This window comes from Stegodyphus dumicola, chromosome 3, assembly GCF_044657685.1.
Source record: "Stegodyphus dumicola isolate Sdum_Otavi_A_Nest chromosome 3, ASM4465768v1".
Lineage (NCBI taxonomy): Eukaryota > Metazoa > Arthropoda > Arachnida > Araneae > Eresidae > Stegodyphus > Stegodyphus dumicola.
Genome location: NC_140770.1, coordinates 175,980,832 through 176,002,672, shown reverse-complemented (window position 1 = coordinate 176,002,672; position 21,841 = coordinate 175,980,832). Strand labels below are relative to the sequence as shown.

Sequence of the window (21,841 nt, the reverse complement as noted above, 5' to 3'; positions counted from 1 at the left end):
TAAATCTCATAAAAAATTAATAAAATAAACAATAAAATAAATAATAATAAATAAGCAAACAAAATAAAAGAAAGTAAAACATAATTTTGAAAGCACTTACCTGGGCTTTTAAAATCATAAGTTCCATTCTAGCTTTCATATCAGTAGAGCTTTTCTAAAAAAATATTAGTTTAGAGTTTAAGAAATAATTTATTTCTTTAAACTAACTAAATATAATGAAAAAAGAAAACAAATGAAATACAATATGTAAGGAACTAAAATAAAGACAGAAGCAGAATGCATAAAACATATATTATTACTGCGTGAGTAGCACTTAAGAACTTTCTACATAAAATATAATTTTTTAATAAAATATAATTTTTTATACTTTATTTTGATGCCTTATGATTATTGAACTTTTAAAAAAAACTCATTGACAGCATAATGTGAATGCATCATTATTATGTATTCATAATAATAAAATATAATTGTACCAATAAAAGAAATTACAATAACAAGAAAATATAAAAACTATACTAGTTGAACAAAATATTTATAAATAAACAAACTCAGTTTGAAATTCTTTCCTAGGTCAAGTAGCATTTGTTTAATTCTTACTCTTTTAAGATGCAATATATTAAATCAAAATTATCTCTAATCTCTTATAATTGAAAAGTTCTATAAATATGGTTCATATAACTGCACAACAGTCATGACAGAGGTCTGTCATTCTTTAACTTGGATTTTAACCCCTTCATTAGCCTATTTCATTCCTTGCATAATTTCTTTTGAACTCTTTCGTTAATGATGCAAACTGTACTCTGCAATATACTTATTATTAACTATTGCAACTGCAATCATTAAGAAAGATATATACTATACATATATAATTCTAATATTACCACTCAAAAATTAGTAATTTTAACAATGAATTCAATTATGTATAATATCTATCACTCACATTTTAAGACTTCAAAAATCAGAAAAGTGCAGTGATGCTTAAAATCAGAAAGATGTCTTTAAAATAATAATATTTCTCAAGTACATTTCTGGACTTTTAAAATTTGAAATGCGAATAAAATAGTGTTCAACATCATAAAGATGAATTTAAAAAAAAAAAAAAAAAAAACTGAAAGCTTTCAAATTTTACATTACGCTCAAACGGGCATTTTTTTAAGGTTTTGTGTGTTACCTTTATTTTTTAAATATCATGTTCTTTGCCTTAAACCACAAAATTCAGTTCAACAGCAATATTGCAAAATAATTTTTAAATTAGCATATCTTTAGGATTTCTGATACACAGTCTTGTGCGCTGGAGATAATTTTTTTCATTCAGTGTTGCGATTGCTCACTTTAAAATCGTTGACTTTGTTAATCAAAAATTCATTAAAGTTTTACAAAATACGAAATAGATAATAAAACAGATTCCAAATTTTGGCTTTCAGATGCCCATATTTGGGTGGAAACGTCCGTTATTCGAAATTTGATGGCTCTATGTACCATCATTTTACCACAATGTGAGAAACATACATATGCAGATTCTTCATTGTTTAATTTCATTAAATATAATACATGGCTGTAATATTTGGTGGCAAAAGTTTGAAAAGTGAACCAACGTTTAAAGTTTTCAACACAAAATGCCAAAATAAAATTAATAGCCTTTCTGGGCTAATGCCCTTTGTGCTAAAAAAGGAAACTACATTTTAAAATTTATACAAATGCCTTTTTTTACAACAAAGCATACAACAGTTCAAATTTGACAGAACTGATTATTTAAAAGTAAAGCATAAAATTTCATATGGATCATGAATCACTTGTAAGGTTTCAACTTCAAAACTTTGCAGCTTTTAAGAATTTTAACTTCAAACATCTAGTCTTGCAGCATGCAATGATTTATTCATGTAGACATGTCCATTATGTGACTTAACATTTCAAACTCCTAGCTTCTAACAGCTTCGGATTTTTTTCAAAAAATCATCAAATCTATGATTTTACATATCATAATTAATATATTCTTTTTATTTTTGAATGCTATGGCTAAGAACACTTGACCTAAGACAAGTTTCCCTCTTGTTTAAGTTTTATTATATAAGTATATCAACTAAAATAAATATTATTTAAGAAAAACAGACTGACATTGGCTATATTTTTCTGTATAACTTCTTTTACCTTCAGATGGGAATGTAATATTTCATTTTCTTCACATTTAAAAATATATTGTTTCTTTATACTACTTCAGTGGGAAACGTACTTTATTATCACTGTGCTTACCATGCGTAATGGAATTACATTTTTCATTAAAATGTTTACTTATTTATATTTTTATAAATATTTATAAATATTTTTCAATAATCTGTACATTATTATGATGGCTAATTATTACAATATTTTTATTATAATTTTAATATGTAATATTTTATTTTTATTACAATACCTTGTTTACCACACATTTAACAATATTTCATTTCTTTACATTAATTTAGTTTTCATCATTCTTCATATGCATAATGAAACTGGCATTAAAACTTTTCCATAAGATGCCCATTCATTTTTATTATTATAAATATTTTTTTTAAAATTATCCTACACATTATTGTGGTGACCACCAAAGAATAATTAGAACACATTACTCAGTATAGCTTGTGTCACAATTTGAGCCACCAATTTCTCATTTCAAGTCATAAAAACAGTTTATTGTGAACTTTATACTTTAACTCAAAATTTAAAGTGGGCACAAAATTGAGGCTCACCAGGCTTGTTGCAAGTAAACCAGTACAGCTCTAGCAGAACAGGTAAACACATGGATTTAGCTGAGGGATATAGATTCTGGGATGCATGCAAGCACCACAGCATCATGTAACAAAGTTTGTAATATTCTTATTATTAAAATGACAAGAAAAGGTGAAGTTCACAGTAACAGAAGATGCCATACCTGTTCGTACCAATGTGATAGCAAGCAGTTGTGCAATCTAGCCTAGCTAATGTCATCAATCCTTTGAGCATCAAATACATCATTCAGCAATGAACTAACTTTGCTGTTACCTTTGTATTTACATAAAGAATTTGTGACTTCTTGTTGCATATGCTGAACTTAACCAACAGATAAAAAATTCATCCAAAGTTTGATGCAAAGCAAGAAATAAATTGCCTATCATAAGCAAGTTACTACATATTTAACTAAATAAATCATTATTTAACACAGCAAAAGTGTTAATAAATTTAATAATTAATAAATCATTATTTAACACAGCAAAAGGGTTATGGAGTTAACGAAATACCTCTTCAATTTGTTCAAGATGACTGCAACTCATAGATATTAAATCATCCAGAAAGTTCTGCAGTTTTTGATGATAAATACAAATGATGTAGTATAGTATAGAAACATAAGAAAATTTCATTGAATCATATATGCACCATTTTGTTCTATACTTTCTGCCATCTCTCTAGCAGCTACAATTTTTTTGAAGTCATTAGATTTCTTCGTAAACAAGCTATAAAGGTGCTGTTTGAGAGTCTCTGACAGAGTTTATATACTCCTCTTTGTATTCCTCCCATATCTGTATTCTGTCTCTGGCTCTATTTTCTCATTTACTGAAGGCACTGTTAGATTCTTTCTTTTCAACACAATAAATGTCATTATTTTAGAAACATTTCAAACTTTCTCCATCCTTGATTATATTCTCATATGTTCTGTCAATAACAATATTTAATCACGTTAGCAGCTTAAAAAATAATACTTTTACATATTTCAACTCCAAATGCCAAATTGATCAGTTTATTTCTTCACTTCTTACCAATCTTTATTTGGCAAAGTTCATATTATGCATAACGCTAATTAGTTAAAAAAATTAAAGAAAAGCATAAGTTAGCTGAGGTTTAGTGTGCACAAGAAAAAGTATCTACAAGTCAATAAAGAAATACCATACATTACTGAAGGCTTTTTTGCGATTTCACACGCAGGGTACCATCAGAGAAATGGCTGCCTCATTATATGATTGGGTACTTGTTTAAGTATTCAAACAACCATTAGCATGCACCTTCTGAAAAGGAACTAGTTATTTCAGTAATCTAAAGAGGCACCTCCATATAGTTAGCTTATTCTTCTCTTTACCGCTTCCCTTACACATTTTTTGAAAAAAATTGCAAAAAATCATCACATTTTTTTATTTTATTATTAAATACAACAAAACCAAACAAATCAAAATATGTAGATTTTTAAATTGAATTTTTAATTTTTTGAAGGTGTAAAAGCATTTATTTTTAATATTAATTTACTATCCCGAGTTATCTCAGGCAAACGAAAAAAAGGTTAAATATTAATCTTTGTATGATAGTTTTTGAAACAAGGGACAACACAGAGTGATACCTGACGTTCTACACTGGTATCTGGTCTCTTTTCTTACTGGCTTACCGCTGGAATCTCTTTCACGGGAGCACAGAGTACACTGTCTCGTTGGATTTGATTTTTTTATATTTTTTCCCCAACCTTTTCATAATCACTATCTGAAAAATCATCGCTTTCACTATCTTCCATCATCGCCATTATTTTATTTTTTTCCAACGCATGCATCCTTCTTTATACATTGCTAATCCACAAGCAACGTATACTATAAATAGGGAAACACGCGACCAGTCCCTCCAAAAGAACGGCGCAACCAACAAAATTTGGCAAACTGCCAATCAAAGCTGAATATTTCCTTTCATTTCCTCCAGACCGAGTAAAAACGTGATAAAAGAAATCGTACTAACAAATTCTTCTTCGCCCGAGTTTTCTCGGGATAATAATTAACTGCAATATATACGAACCCGAGATAACTCGGGATAATCAGGCAAGCAGTTAATCTGATAATCTCTGTAAAGAAAAACCCGAAATGAAACCTAAGCAAAATTTAAATTAAAAAAAAAATTACCTTCTTTAAATCATTCTGGTCTGTTATTGGATCAGCCATGAAATTTACCTCATTTTCTCCAGTGAAGGATGTTGCTAAATAAACCTTGCAAGGAGAAACTAATAATCATTAATACATTAAAAGTTGGAAAAATGTTACAGAATTATACAAATATTTTTTTTTTAATTTACAAGAAATGTTGTCCTTTTTCTATTAAATGAGTGTCAGTTGCCAAGTTCCGAATGTGGTAGCTTGTCAACACCCTGTCATCATTGCGGAGAAGTAGGAAGAATGAACATCAGCCCAGAAATTTTCTATTTTAGATTCTCAGTTGTTTTTGTGTTCAAGTGCAGATAGTTATTCTTCACTGAATTCATGCTCAGTGCCAAATTTATGCAATTTTCTGAAGTTTTTTTAAGTGAAAACAGATCACTATGCACATAGAACAATAGTTTCATCTACTCCACATACACAGCAGTCTGTTTTTGCTTATTATAGGATTGCTAAATTTGGCCCTCTGCCCATTAAGCATTACGTATATTATATTCATTATATATAAAATAGTTATTCTTTTTGTGAAGTTTTATATATCATTTGGGTGGTCACCGCCTAGTTAAATTTCATGTCAAGGTTTAAATCTGGCACTAAGTGTCATTCCGTCAACAAAAAACAGAAATTTTATGCGAATTACATATAATAAGACTTTAGAATGGACCTTATGCATTAGTATAGTATTTATTCAAGCAAATCATGCCCCCTTTGTATTAAAATTCTATAATTTAAAAGTATTTTGTGTGATTAAACCTATGAAATCGCTACAGCAAGTTTTAAAGAAAATCTTATTTGCTGTAAGTCATGGTTTCCTAAAAGCTATAGTATCTTTAGTTATAGATATTAACTTTCTCCCTTCTATAATGTACTTCATATTTACATTCACCCATATTTTTCATGTTCTTTTCTGTCTACTCATGGCTATAAATGCATTTAAAATTTTAATTTATAAAAATTTTTTAATTAATATGTATGTCCCCTTGCCCATACTATTGGCCAAAACTACAGTTCAAATCATGTTCACTCTACTTTTTCAGTTTGCATTGAAAATAAGTCCCCCTCCTAAAAAAACAGTGTTTACATATGTTTCCGTCAACCATGAAATTTGGTTTTGGTAGAAATTCCTTCAAACTTGAGCTAATCATTCCAGCCACTGGAAAAATAGATTGCTCTTCATTTAGTTAAATAACCACAAATCACTCTTTATTTAATTAGGTAATGAAGAGATACAGATTAAAGGATATAGCATATAAAACCCTTAAATAAATAAGAGTTCAAGCTTTGAAAATTCATTAAAACTTAAGGCAATAATTTTGATAGTCAAAACTTCCTAATGGCATTTAAAATAGCAACAAAACAGTCCTCTTCATTATGATCAAGTCAACACATAAAATCATTTAAATATGAATCAAAGTGATATTACTAGTGTACTAGTGTTGGCAACTTAGGTATGTGTGCATACACAGCAGATAAACAGTGTTTGTAACCTTTATATTCACTGGGCATTACTGTTTGTTTTTGTTGCATTTTCTCATAAGGAGCTGTAACAGAACCGTGAAGTTTGCTAGCAGATGAAAAAGAAAGCATTTTGTTTCTTGAGAAATATGGCATATTGCCTAACAGTTACAGAACACAAGAATTCACATTCCATGAAGTACAACTTCATAAACATTTAATTTTATGGATCAAAATTTGTGTAATTTTCTGTTTTTTTTTTTTTTTAAATGCATGGAATATACACAGAGTTTGTACACATTTCTCCACATGGAAATGAAGTACTTTTAAGGACAATTAATAGAGAAACATTTAAGATATATAACAGCAGTAATTGATGATTATAGTAGATACACTACAATTTACCTTCTGAAGCATAAAAAAGAAACTAAAGAACGTATGACATACTTCATGAAACAAGTATCAACACAATTTGAGAAAGCACCAAAATGAGGAAGTCAGATCAAGGAGGGAAATATGTAAGCAATGACTTTGAAAGAATGCCAACAGAAAAAGGAATAATACACGAGAAAACTGTTCCTTATTCTCCACAATGAAAAAGTGCTAATCTTCCAAACAAATACCTGGGTGCAGGTATAATTACAGCAAACTACTTTCAAAAGAGATTGCCAATGAAATAAAGTAAATCCTTATGATAAACGGCACAAGAAGAAACCATCATTAACACATACACAAGCATTCAGTACTCCGATGTATGTGCATAAACCAAGGGAGAAGAGGCCAAAATTTAACAACATTAATGTTAAATGAATCATGGTTGGATATGAAGATGAAACAAAAGATTATTGTTTGCTGGATACAAATACTGACAGTATCAAAATTGGTCAGGATGGGTATCATTTATTCAAAAGATCCTCATCCTAAGGATAGACAAAATTATACTGAAGATGTAGTTACTTTTAAATATAATTTGAAAAAAGGGGATGTTTCTGAAAATACAGAACTGAGGTGATCTCCTAGATTTGTTCATTCACATCACAGTCAGAGTAAGCTGCAGATCCACCACCATATCATAAAGCTTGTTCAGGTGCCAATAAGGAAAAATAGAATCAAGCCACGCAAGAAGAAATTAATGCTTTAAATGTGAACAGTACATGGATTTTGGCAAATGCTCCAGAGGGTAGAACCATTACAGGCTGCAAATAGTTACACAAGACCAAAAGAGATAGTGATGGAAAAATATCTGATTATAAAGCTAGACTGCTTGCTCAAAGATACCAGCAAAAATTTGAGAATGACTATGATGAACTATTTGATCCTACAATCAAGTCAACTATTTTAAGAATGCTTCTTCCATAGAAGGAAAATGAAAAAAGGCAGTGCGATATTATGATATCCAGTCAGCATACTTAAATGGAGATTTATACCATGATACATATATGAAACAACCTCCTGGATTTGAAGGTGATAGTTTACAAGCTTGTAAAGAATTTATATGGGCTCAAGCAAGGAGTATATGAATGGAACCAAAAACTCAATGAAATTCTCTGAAGTAAAAGTCAAAATGACCCTTGCTTATATACAAGACAAGATAAAGAAGGATTTGTACACATTATTGTACCTGTGAATGATATGATTGTTGTAGCAAGTATAGTAGATTTACTTGAAAATTGTGAAAGCAAAATAAGTGAACATTTCACAATGAAATATTTAGGAAATCTTTAGTTCTATTTAGGTATACATTTTCAAAGTGTCAATGAGGGAATCTTCTATGCAGACCAATTAAACTACATTTCAAAAAAGCCGAAACAATACTACATGAATGATTGTAAAACATCTATATTTCCTACTGATCCAGAATATTACAAGCAAAAGAAGGATTCAAAAGCTTAGAGTACAGCTGAGGAATTTAAAAGTGCAACAGGATCACTGCACTAGCAGTCAATACCAGACCAGACATAGCAGCTGGTGTTTCCATCTTAGCCACAAAAGTATCAAAACCAACCAAAGCCAACTGGACAAAAGTTAAAAGGCTCTTAAGATATCTGAAATTAATTCATCTTAATCTATATCTGTGAAATATAAATGAGAAGGGGAAAAAACTCCCTATCACACTATGTAGATGTAGATTGGAGAAACGACCCGATAGGAAATCTAACTCCGGATATTTCTTTACATATCAAGGCAGTCTTTTTATGTGGAACTGCAGAAAACAACTGTGGGTGATTTTATGATTGACTGAAGCAGAATTTATAGCTCTTGCCAAAGCAGCACAGAAGACAGTTTGTCTTAAGACTTTTGAAAGACTTTGCATGAAACCAACACTGTCTGTGTTTTCTATGAGGATAATCAAAGTTGCATCAAAATGTTAAATAGGAACATGTGTAATCAAAGAACTAAACAATATAGACACTAAATATTATTTTCTGAAAGATCTTGTTCAAGATAACAATTATGACCTCTGATATCTGCTCACTGAAGAAATAGTTTTGGTTTGGTTTATTTAATTACAGCAAAGCACTCAAGGGCTATCTCCCTAAGGAAAGGGTCGCTTTCATGGAGGACTTTCTAAGGGAAACTGAGTTGTACACATGTTATGCATGGAGAAAACCATGAAAATGCCCATGCAGCCAGCCCATTTGCCGGATTTGAACCCCAGACTAAACTAGCAGTGTAGCGAATTTACCGCTCGGACGCTGATGGGAGTCCAAGCGAAGAAATGACTGCAGATATTTTAACAAAACTATTAGGAACAAACAAACTGAAAGCTTTTAGGAAAAACCTTTTATTAAGTGTAATTTCATATTATGTATTAATTGGTTGTTTTCCCTTATGGTATCTTAGGGTATGTTATTTTCTTTTATCAAGGATTAATTGTTGAGGGGTGTCATTATTTTAAACCTCCAAATATGCCAACATGCAATGATTAATGTGACTTCTTTTCTTCATAAGCTTTCATTCCCTATCAGAGCGTTATATGACGTAATGTACGTTTTTGTCAGTCTGCCAACATAAACTCTGAACTTCAGTAGTTGAAATGTTGATTGCTGTTGTGCCAATGCTTACTTTTCCATTCTGCAAATACACCTTTTATTAGTCCACTGTGCATGAAGTTAATTTTAACAAGCACAAAGTGCTAAATAACATTGTTTGGTGATAGTTTCCATTTCCTAAAAATTGGTGAATTGAAAAATATACAAATACTAAGTCAAATCAATATTGCACAGATTGTTTCCATATCATTTCTTAAATGACACCTATTCAGACATAAAACAAATAAAGTTAACCTTCATAACAAAGCGACAGATCACCTATTCTAAATTCTTTGTATCTATCTAATTACAAACCACAACAAAATCTTTCCAATTTTGTTTTTAAACCCAAATAAAAAAAAGCTTTTATATATTGTCTTAGGAATAGAACATTCTTCTGAAAATAAATAGAGTGATCATTTTAAAATTAGGCAAATACAAGCATTAAAATATATTATATTTTTTCAGATTAAGTTGTTTCATACCAAACACAAATTTTAAACTCTTTTTCTATACCTGGTTGTATCACAAATTTTACAAACATGCATTGGCAACAGATTAGTCTCCAGTATGTAATAATAAAAAAATTGCCCCCTTCCAGCCTAAAATACGATCACAAAGTTTTTTACTTCCATCATAAAGAAATCAGTGAGCATCCCCTGGATTTATTTGGTTTTCATTCACAAATATACACATAGAATTCAAGAACAAAAGGCGACCTAAGGCAATTGCTATTCTTTAGGCGACATCCCAACCTGTTTTTGTCTTTATGGGTTTGACACCCTACTTAGCTCCAAGATCAGTGGTTCCGAGCCTTTCTCTTGCACTAACTCCTTTTAAAGGAGTAGTTTTCCTCCTGACTTGAACTCTCCCATATTTTTTTAATAATATATAGCACAAACAACTGCACATACATAATGTAAAGATAACAATTTTAAGAACATAACAAAGTTCTGAAAAATTAGTTTGTTAGATTTATGATTAATTATTTTTTGTTACATTATTTTTAATTTTACAAATACAGTACAAAGTCTTTAATCCGGACTCGTCGGGACTTCACCGATTCCGGATTATAGATCATCAATTTAAATATGGTAAGATGGCATGCAGAAATTGTAAAATTAAAATATGAAATCGTAATTTATGAAATAAAGACCAATTATGATCTAAAGGGTATCAAAATTTACAAAAAGAAAAAGCTTAATATTTATTTGTTTACTTTATTAAACATTTCCTTGAATGTAAGTTGCTTCGTTTCATGTGACAATACTTTCTCTTTAATTCTATTAAACAGACATAATTTCTTGTTCAGTTACAAAGTTCCGCTGTTCAAGTACTGTAATTGCTGTGTCGAGAATACCGACTAACTTGTCAATCAAAATTTTTTCGTTTTCACTCACCTCTCTGTCACTTTCTTCATGCCTTTATCCTTTTTTTGCAGCAATTTCACTTTTTGTTTGATGGACATCAAAACATGCTTTCGCGTTGTAGACACTTTGGCAGCTCCAGAATCAGAAACTCTTTTTGACAAAATCGAAAGTTCAAGCTTACTTTTTATAAAATTGATCTAACAGTCTGCAAAAAATAATAAGCCGGATCCAGTTAGAAGATTAAAGAACAATGTAATCTGCAACATTAACTAAAATAGATAATTAGATAATTTAAGTCTAGCTTATACCATCCGTTATACATTAAACGTGTATGTGTAAACGTATTATGCACATGCGTAAATGCATATGCGCATGCGTAAAGGTATTATGAAATGCGTAAACACTACGCATGCGCAGAAAGTTTGTAGCTTTGAGGTCCGGATTATGAACGTCTGGATTAAAGACTTTGTACTGTATAAGTAGGTTTTCAGAAACAAAAATCAGATTTTAATTGCACAAAAGACTGCTTTTGGGTGCACTTGGTGGATGATGCAAGTTGAAAAGTGATGGTTGCACTTTGTGTATTAATGCATATTTTATAAGTTGGTGTAAAATTGCTTAATTTAATTTTTAAATCACCTCATTAAAAAATATTCAACCAGTTTCTTGTTTTCCATTCCAGTTTTGCATTCTTAACATTTTGCATTTTCTTGTATTCTTAAATTTTGCTTTAATATTTCACTTACTGCACGAAAAATTTACATATTAAAAATATTGCTGATTTAAAAAATATATTCAATACTTTTAGCACATTTTCCCCCTTATAATTAATTTACATATTTCTTTTTCTTACTTTATGATATAGCTTTATATCAATAAACAATTAACTATCAGTTTTAATAATATAATTTTTTTGTTAATAAATGCCCATTAATTGCACATGCACAGTCGGCTATCAACCCCCAATCATAACTGACCCCTTTAAAATTTCATCGAATTTGTTGAGAACCCCTAGCTAGAATTGTTCTAGAGCCAGTCCTTTGAAAAATAGCATTTCACATGAAATATTGATTTTGTAGTTATGAAACTTTTTAATTTGGTCTCATAACTTACACTTAAATTCTGGAAATTTTTCAATCTCTGGACTTCAAAATGGTTTCTTCATATATACTTATTTGGATGTTTCTGTCTACTTCACGCACTGAAATTTGTACCAATGACACCTATAGTTTTCTAGTGATTTTTTTTTCCTCTTACTGTTTGTCTCAAAGCCACAAATGCTTACTTTTGAACACTAATCAAACATTAAATACAAATTTGAATCAATTAATACACATTTTCTTGTCACCTCGGCACTGAACACTGTACATAGGAAATAAAGGATTGAATGTTCAACTGATTATTTCCAATCTTATTTCACACTGTATTGTAAGCATATTTTTCAGAACTATCACAATAATGTTTTATCAATATTTTAAACAATTTAAAATGAAAAATTACCTTATTATGGGTAATGTAATGATAAACTACCACAGAGCTTGCTACAGCAACACAGGCAAATCTGAAAATAACAATAAATTAAAATAGCAATACATATTTATATTAGTTACTGATACAAAAACAAGTTCTTTAATAGTTCACAAATTAATAACATCAGTTACTATTAATACAGATATTACAGCATAAACTTGACACTTGCTGTTACAAAAATATAAATTTCTCATTAAAGAGGCCACTGAATGAGCACTTCATTATATTTAAAACTTTCAAATCACAGATTAGACAAAAATGTTTGCCACCTCTGAAAATTAAACATAGTAGCTGCTTTGCATAGTTACAAAAGCACTATATAGCACAAAGTCTGCGATCCAGAATCATAAGAACTTTGGCAATTTCGGAAATTTCTGGATTTTAGAGCATGCGTTTAAATCTAGCAAGATAACATACGAACATAGCAACATTGGGGGGGAACTGTTAAGAACACAGAGAAAAATGCTAATCCCAACTGGCAAAAGGCCAGTGCCAGAGCAGATACAGTTGGCGTAGCCACACTGAATGTCGGAATTTAGAAGCGGTAAAAAGTTTAGAATTTAACCCTTTGGTACCTCAATATGAATAATAGATTTTCAGACAAAAACAAAAGCAATTTCTATTATTATTAGTTTACTCATTGTAGTTTCATTATTTTTTCATTGTTTTTCCTTAGAGGATTGCAGTTGGCCATGCATGTACCCAAAGCCGCATAATTTATTGTCTGTTACAATGTTACAATAATTTGCGTAAATTATGGTAAATATATGTACAAATAATAATATGTACTGCTAATAATATCAGTTGGTACATATATATACCATATAAACAAAAACATAAATAATTTCTAAATTCTAAGTAATTCATACATACCTGATATTCTATTTCTTTTCTAAACGTATTATAAATATTACAGAAATTATGTATAAAATCAAGTTTGTTCTTTCATAAATTTACTGTAAAATGCATAGCAGAGGTACTCACTGGTTTATTAACAAATATAACTTTACATTTAGTGGAATTCGTCTGGTGTTATACACTGGGAGGATTTCATGGTACTTAAAATACCACAGTAGTACACTTTTCATTTAGTTATAACGTTAAATATATCCTGCAAGTATTTTTAAATATCAGTGGTGCACATGTGTACTGTTCAGGACAAAAGGGTTAAAGGAATACCAAGCAGCAAAAATTAGGGATAGCAAAATTTTTAAAATTTCGTGAGGCAATGGGCCACTTTTTTTTTTTTTTTCCTTAAAATTTCAGGACTGACAGATTCCACCAGGTGGCAATATGTGAAATGCTAGTCCTACCCCTCCCCCCCCCCACACACAAACACCAGAAGCGTGATCCTGGCCAACATCAGTGCAGTGTCAATCAAATCATTATTATTGGTGACAATTGACTCCTTAACCAATAGGTGTTTGAAAATGGCATGCAGGAATCTTTGTTAGCCCAGCGAAAAAACTGTTTACAACATACTTGCTTCATTTTATTGTTATTTTCTGCGTTTCTAGACTTTGTAAAGAGTTTTTTTTAATTAATTAATTTATGTTATTAGTATCATTTTTTAGCTGGTGGTCCAGATACCTGGATATTAAGTTATTCGGGATATTGAGTAGCTGAATTTCAGACTTTGTCTTATAATTACAGTATCAGAAGTATATGACATTAATAAAATCAAACTTAGCAGTTATTAATTACCTATTTTAGGTATTTCAAGCAAAAGAACAGTACTGAAAAGCACTTGCTTAACAAAATTATAAAATATTTTTTAGATTAATTATTTTTAAAGCTCCCTATTTAAAAAATTATTGCTAAAATCTAAGAAACTTACTACAAACTTAAAAATCAGTACAGTCAAAAGTCTCGCCGGACTCGTCGGGACTTCGGCGATTCCGGATTATCGATTTTTCCGGATTATAGATCATCAGTTTAAATCTGGTAAGATGGCATGCAGAAATTATAAAATTAAAAATATGAAACTGTAATTTATGAAACAAAGAACAATTATGATATAAAGGGTATCAAAATTTACAACAACAACAACAACAAAAAAAAAAAGCTTAATATTTATTTGTTTACTTTACTAAACATTTCTTTCAATGTAAGTTGTTTAAGTTGCTTTGTTTTATGTGATAATACTTTCTCTTTAATTCTATAAACAGACATAATTTCTTCTTCAGTTACAAAGTTCCGCTGTTCAAGTCCTATAATTGCTGTGTCGAGAATACCGACTAATTTGTCAATCGAACTTTTTTCGTTTTCAATAACCTCTGTGTCACTTTCTTCACTATCGGAAGCGAATTATAATGATGAGGAATTTGATTTAAATCATATCAAAGATGGAGTACATCGAGATGAAATACTACATTTAGTAAGGAATTATAAGCCAAATAAAATAAAAACATCTGCCCTGAAGATAAGGATAGTGCTGACAGATCAACTTGCAATTCATTGCGTGCCGCGCCGTTTCCCCCCCTTCTCCACAGAGCAGCGTGAAACTGTTAAACAGATTTCGGAATGGTTAGAGAAACAAAGGATATGCCTTTATCCATTTTTTTTTTTTCCAGCAATTCTACTTTTTGTTTAATGGACTTCGAAACATACTTTCGCTCTGTAGATCCTTTACATATTAGTAAATATATATCGGAAATTCTATTTCACATAATCGAAAGTTCAAGCTTACTTTTATAAAATTGCTCTAACAGTCTGCAAAAGATAATAAGTCAGATCCAATTCGAAGATTAAGGAACAACGCAATCTGCAACATTAATTGAATTAGGTAATTTTAGCTTAGCTTTTACCGTCCGTTATACATTAAACATGCATGTGTAAACGTATTATGCGCATGCGCACACGCATATTCGCAGCCGTAAAGGTCTTACTCGCATGTGTAAACGCGACGCATGCGCAGAAAGTTTGTAGCTTTGAGGTCCGGATTATAGATCATTCCGGATTATGGGTGTCCGAATTAACGACTTTTGACTGTATTTTCTAATTATCTAAACCCTCTGGTTTTCCATATTTGGCAGAACTGACAATTTTCCATAATACATAGAACAAAGATGTGCCACAGCTTAACCCATGCATAAGCATAACACAAGTGTCTTTGAATACACGTGGACTGCAATTACATCTGCTGTAAAAATGCATACAGCTTTCTTTAACTATACAGCTTTGCTTTTCTCTACTAAATTTTTTTCTTATAAATGCTTTTCACTGTTATTTATAAATAGGGCAGTATCTATGAGTCATAATAATAGTCAAACAGATGTTTTTTAGCAATTTGCAAATGTAACAGATTTCATGGACATGCAGATAATAAGAAAGTATCCAAAATTTTATATTATTGAGCAAATGACAGAAAAAACATTATGTAATTTTAATTGGTCTTGAAATTCTGAAAGTTCAGTGTCTCCATTTATTATTAAATTGAAATATATAATTTTTAAAATTAGAAAATGTTATTTTCTTAATTCTGCAAGATACAAAACTTAATACTTGTTTTAACTACATAAGCAATTTGATGAAATTTTAGTAAATGGAAATATATAACCAAGTAACAGGCATAAATACACTTGAACAATATTAGCTGATATACCTTTCCTTCTTTGAAATTTTAAGCACTTTTGGAAAATGGGAAAACATAAAACCAAAACTCTTTATTCTATGCCACATTCTTTTTCTTTTTGCTTACTAAAAAATGAAAAAGTCTGAATTACAAACACATATTTATCATTATTTTAAATAATACACAAACTTTAATTTAAAAAAAGAATACAATTTCTTATAAAAAATACAGGCACTGCAACCATCTACGTTCAATATGCATTTATTATTCCTTTTCTATTAGAAATATAAATCACCATCTACAAATCACACAAAATTTGCAACTTTAGGTAAATAGTTTTATAAGGGAAGGGAGCTACACATTTTAAGGCAGATACCTCTTTCAAGAATAGCAATGGATTTTTCTATTTCAAAGACCAAAAATATTCTCGTTTTCTTTCTTTCTTTTTTTTTTCACCCTCACATTGCATTTTACATTAGTATGTTGGTTTCTCTTTCAAAAAGTCACCACTATGCCAAAGCTAACACAGAAAATGTAACTGCTAAACATTTCTGCTGGCCATTTTTTAAGTTCTTTAAATCCCAGAACTATAATAAATAGTTTACGTAGGAAACTAATACAAATTTCGGACATATGTATTTTCGACAGACGCTGAATGACATGTTTATTCATGCTCTGAAGTTTGCTTTTATAGTTTACGTATAAAATGCAGTTTTAAAGTTGAATATACATTCATCAAGTACTGCATTTTTATATAAAAATTCTTGGCATATGATCAAAATATTTGCACGTATTGAATTTTAAATTTTAAAGATTTCTGGATTTAAGAGAATGAACAATGTAAAACAAGACTTAATCCAGGAAAAACTTCTGGATACGTTATTGAATAAAGGCAATCAAAGTGACCAATAAGACATCACAATACACTGATAAGCCAAAACATTATGACTATCTCTATGTTTTTCAATGAACTCATCTGAATGATGCAGAGGGCATGTGATAAAGTGGGAATGGTATTTAACTGCTGCTGGAGGAGATAAGGAACCATTGTTGCATTTACTTTGGCAAGAGATGGGAAAGGCTGCTAATCTAAGTGAATTTGATAGAGGGCAGATTGTAATGGTCCAAAGATTCGGAACAAGTATCTCCGAAATTGCACGACTGGTAGGTTGTTTATGATCTGTCACAGCTGGAATTTTTTAAAAGTGGATAAATGACAGTAAAAGCAGCAGTAGATGCCAAGGTGTTGGACATCCACACATCATCAAAGAAAAAAAGACATCAGAGATTGTCCTGCTTGGTACAGCAAAATCGGCATCACAGAGTAGCTCAGCTGACAACATAATACAGGTGCAAGTGTTTTAGAACACATAGTTCAGTAGACAGTGTTGGATATGGGACTGCACAGCACATGTTCCACTTGTATGCCTGTGTTGACCAAGCGTCATTCTCAACTACATCTTCGATGGGCTCGCAAACATTCAGACTGGACCATGGATAAGTTTGCCTGATCGGATGAATTATGATTTCTCATTCATCATGTCAATGATTGTGTCAGGGTATGCCATCTTCCAGGTGAACAGTTGCTCCTCCCCCTCTGTACAGCAGGTCATACACAAGCTGATGGTGGAAGTATTATGCTTTGGGAAAGATTGTCATGGGCAGCTCTGGGACCATTAGTTGTGGTAAAACAGACCATGAAAGCTGAGGACTATCTGAACACAACTGCAGTCCAGTTGCCCTCTTACATGGCATATGTCTTTCCAACTGGAAATGGAATCTTCCAGCAAGACAATGCCTCATGTCACAAGGCTCAAACTGTGTTAGAGTGGTTCGAGAAGCATAAGGATGACTTCCAATTAATGTCCTGACCACCTAACTTGTTGTATTTTAACCAATAGAACGTACTTAGAATGTCATGGAAAAGCAGCTCAGAGATCAAACACCACCTTGTCGGGATATCTTGACTTTGCGTGACCACTGCTCAGACATTTGGTACAATCTATGTCCAGTCATCTACAAAGAACTTGTGGCATCCATGCCAAGGTGAGGTGCAGATGTTTTGCAGGCCAGAAGTCATGCAATGCATTATTGAGTAGGTGATCATAATGCTTTGGCTCTTCAGTGTAGAAAAATAACATTAACTTTTCTGTTAGTTTTCATATAAATTTTATAAAAATATGAAGTACCAATATGGTATACCTTATGAAATAGGAAGAAATGACATTTTATGAAAATAGGAATATGGAAATTTTATGAAAATAAGAAGTATCTATATGGAATCATTAACACGGTATAGTATCGAAAATAGGAAGTACCTACATAATTCCTATATGGTTATGGTATATTAATATAGTAATACTATATCATTTTAAATTTAATATTATCAAAACTTCAACTACCATTATTACATTGTTAATTATTATATACTCAGGCATATAATGCCCACTTCTAATAATAAGATAAAATCGAAATTGACAGGTTATACTGTGGATATAAAAATGAAAGATCTAAAAATAAGGAAAAGATGAGCATACAAAAATTAGATTTCTTTATGTATCTAAATGCTATTTATTTAAAAGAAATGACATACCTTTTTAACTCAAAAATTTTATTATCGGATAACATGAAATTTTCATCATATTTGTTTCCGTTATATTTCCAGCAATGACATAAATGCAGCAATGGAGTTTGTGGCCTATGATTACAGCACTCTAAAAAGGGGGGAGGGCAGTCAGTGGTTTCTCACAAATGATGACTTTGGTCAGGCTGAATATGTTATTCAGTTACACCCATGCTTTTAGGGTACCAAGGTGAAAAACCCATAATAGAATTTTTTTGCAAGAAAAATTAAGTGCCCCTTCCTCTGCTTTTCGTTTCTGTATTTTTAGGTCAACAAACAGTGAAAATCGGAACCTCATTCCTGGCATCATTTGGCTTTTAATCCAATTTTGTTGTTTTCAGGGATCACATTTTTATAATATTTTTCTTTCATCAGGGACAAAAAAAAAAATCTATACAGAAAAGAAATGTATTATGTAAAATGCACGATTAAAAGGAAACATGTAAAATATGGAGTTAATGGCAGAAGCCCTAGATTATCAGATTTTCTATAAAATAATATTTTGAATTTTTTATGAAATTTGCACATCTATATTTTCTGTCATAATTATTATTATTTACTGTTTTTAAGAAATGAATAAATGGCTGGTTAAGTTATAGACTAACAGACAGACAGCATGCAGATAAACATACAAAAAGAAATGACGTTAATTTTACACCATAACTTACGTAGCTCCATATATGAATTATTCAGAAATTTACAAACTAAATAAATAAAATAAGAATAACTATAAATGCAAACTCTTCTTGAACATAAAAAAAACCTGATGTGTACAACACATTACTTCCTTGCACTGAATATTAAATTATATACATTTGTTCCTGCATTTCATTTAAAAATTTTTAATCAAATTTCATTACAGATACAGTCAAAATTCGTTAATTCGGACACCCATAATCCGGACCTCAAAGCTACAAACTTTCTGCGCATGCGTTGCGTTGACCTTTACGGCTGCGAATATGCGTGTGCGCGTGCGCAAAATATGTTTACAAATGCGCATTTAATGTATAACGGACGGTATAAGCTAAGCTAAAATTATCTAATTCAGTTAATGTTGCAGATTGCATTGTTCCTTAATCTTCGAATTGGATTCGGCTTATTATTTTTTGCAGACTGTTAGAGCAATTTTATAAAAGTAAGCTTGAACTTTCGATTATGTCAAATAGAATTTCTGATATATATTTACTAATATGTAAAGGATCTACAAAGCGAAAGTATATTTTGAAGTCCATTAAACAAACAGTGGAATCGCTGTAAAAAATGGATAAAGGCATATCCTTTGTTTATCTAAACTTTATCTTTAATGACGCGGTGCACAACGAATTGGAAGTTGATCTGTCAGCAGTATCCTTATCTTCAAGGCAGGTTTTGTTTTTCATTTTATTTGGCTTATAATTCCTTACTAAATGTAGTATTTCATCTCGATGTACTCCATCTTTGATATGATTTATTAAATCAAATTCCTCGTCATTATAATTCGCTTCCGATAGCGAAGAAAGTGACAGAGGTTATTGTAAACGAAAAAATTTCGATTTACGAATTAGTCGGTATTCTCGACACAGCAATTATAGGACTTGAACAGCGGAACTTTGTAACTGAACAAGAAATTATGTCTGTTTATAGAATTAAAGAGAATGTATTATCACATAAAAAACGAAGCAAATTAAACAACTTACATTGAAAGAAATGTTTAATAAAGTAAACAAATAAATATTCAGCTTTTTCTTTTATAAATTTCGATACCCTTTAGATCATAATTGTTCTTTATTTCATAAATTACGATTTCATATTTTTAATTTTATAATTTCTGCATGCCATCTTACCAGATTTAAACTGATGATGTATAATCCGGAAAAATCGATAACCGGAATCGCCGAAGTCCCGACGAGTCCGGATTAACGACTTTTGACTGTATATTTCTTATTCAATCACTTCATGGCAATGCATGAATACACAAAAAACAAAAGATATCTTCATGAAAAATCGAAAGATATAGAAAAACATCAAATACAGTTAAAACAATTTTTACAATTAAAATTACAGTTTCTATGCAAAAACAAGCAATTCGGCCAGCAGGCAAGAGAGCAGATTTTCCAGTGCACAAAACTAAAAGTTTTCTATTGGTCCCATTCGGCAAAAAGACACTGTAGGTTCAGAAAGACTTAATTCACTATTCTGATAAGTTTCAAATGTAAACAAATATGGCTGCTATGGTAAAATAAATTAAGCTTAAACGACTTTCAAATTGTTTATAATTCTACAACTATTGCATGCAGATTAACTAAAAGCATAAAAACCTTAACTAGAAGTTAAGAACAACATATTTCAATCATTTTAAAGCAAAAAATGTGCAATTCACCAACATATAAGAATTAAAAAAAAAACTGAGCTCACAGAGCCGAGTAACAACAAAGTGGGTATATATATATTTATATACTTTTGGTGCGGCCAATTGCAACCAAAAAGGGAGGTGCATAACTACATGTTATAGCAGTCCAAAACACAAAATTTCAACATTCTGAGACTACTCGTTTTTGAGTTATGCGAGATACATATATAAGTACGTACAGACGCCACGAAAAAATCTCTTCTGAACCCATTTTAAATCAGTTTTATAATTCATCTGGGGTAAAAAACTCCTTTATTCTGTCCTTACGTACAGATATCACACAATATCATTAAATTTCCTTCGATAGCAATCAAAATGGATATTTTCATTTAAATATGATACCCGGAATTTTTCATGATTACAATACTTTATTTTGTATCAAAAAGCAAAAATGTATTCTCTATCCTTAAAACAAACATTTATTTTGGAAATTTCATAAACAAAATTGTTCGACTACATATAATTTTTTTATAAAAGATATATCTGCTCAAGTTCCCCCCTCTCTTCCCATTTAATTGCTCTATGTCCCTAATTCTCTTTCCTTCAGCTCTAACTTTTTGATAACTAAGGTAATACTGTGATTGACTAATGTTGTAAAGCATTTTTTCTCTTCTATCCCCATGCCTTTGCAATGTAATTGGAAAGCATGTCTGGCTACCATCGAAAGGTCTGGAGTTCGAATCCTGGCAACGGCATCGGTGATTTTTCATAGTGCTTTCATTAGCAAACCTAATGATTCTACAATGTGATTGATAAAACCATGGAGGTAGGAAATAAGAGGAGAGGCCCGAAATGGTTTTTCTCATGCACTGCCTTAAAGCAGTAGAGCAACCCCTCTTCGAGATTAAAATATTCAGTGACTTGCCATTCAGATCAACAGGTTTTGACATGATCGTAGGGAAATATTTTATAATTAGCTTGTAAATTATATGTATAAATGTCTATATTT

At 30.9% G+C, this 21,841-nt stretch overlaps 1 protein-coding gene across 6 annotated transcripts in view; it reads right to left on the bottom strand.

The window, feature by feature from the left end:
• The window catches only part of Coprox (oxygen-dependent coproporphyrinogen-III oxidase), a 69,893-nt gene that overhangs the window by 36,477 nt on the left and 11,575 nt on the right, over positions 1–21,841 (bottom strand). For 2 of the 6 annotated variants that reach the window (XM_035377523.2, XM_035377524.2), the window contains exons 2-5: positions 15,911–16,005; positions 12,277–12,337; positions 4,890–4,973; positions 101–154 (exon numbers count right to left, since the gene is read on the bottom strand). In XM_035377523.2, coding sequence (XP_035233414.1) covers positions 101–154; positions 4,890–4,973; positions 12,277–12,337; positions 15,911–15,987 — 276 coding nt within the window. In that variant the 5' untranslated portion in view covers positions 15,988–16,005. Of the gene's footprint in view, positions 1–100; positions 155–4,889; positions 4,988–12,276; positions 12,338–14,143; positions 14,248–15,910; positions 16,006–21,841 lie in introns of those variants that run through there. The other 4 variants (XM_085813668.1, XM_035377525.2, XM_035377526.2 and 1 more) reach the window with 4 other exon arrangements.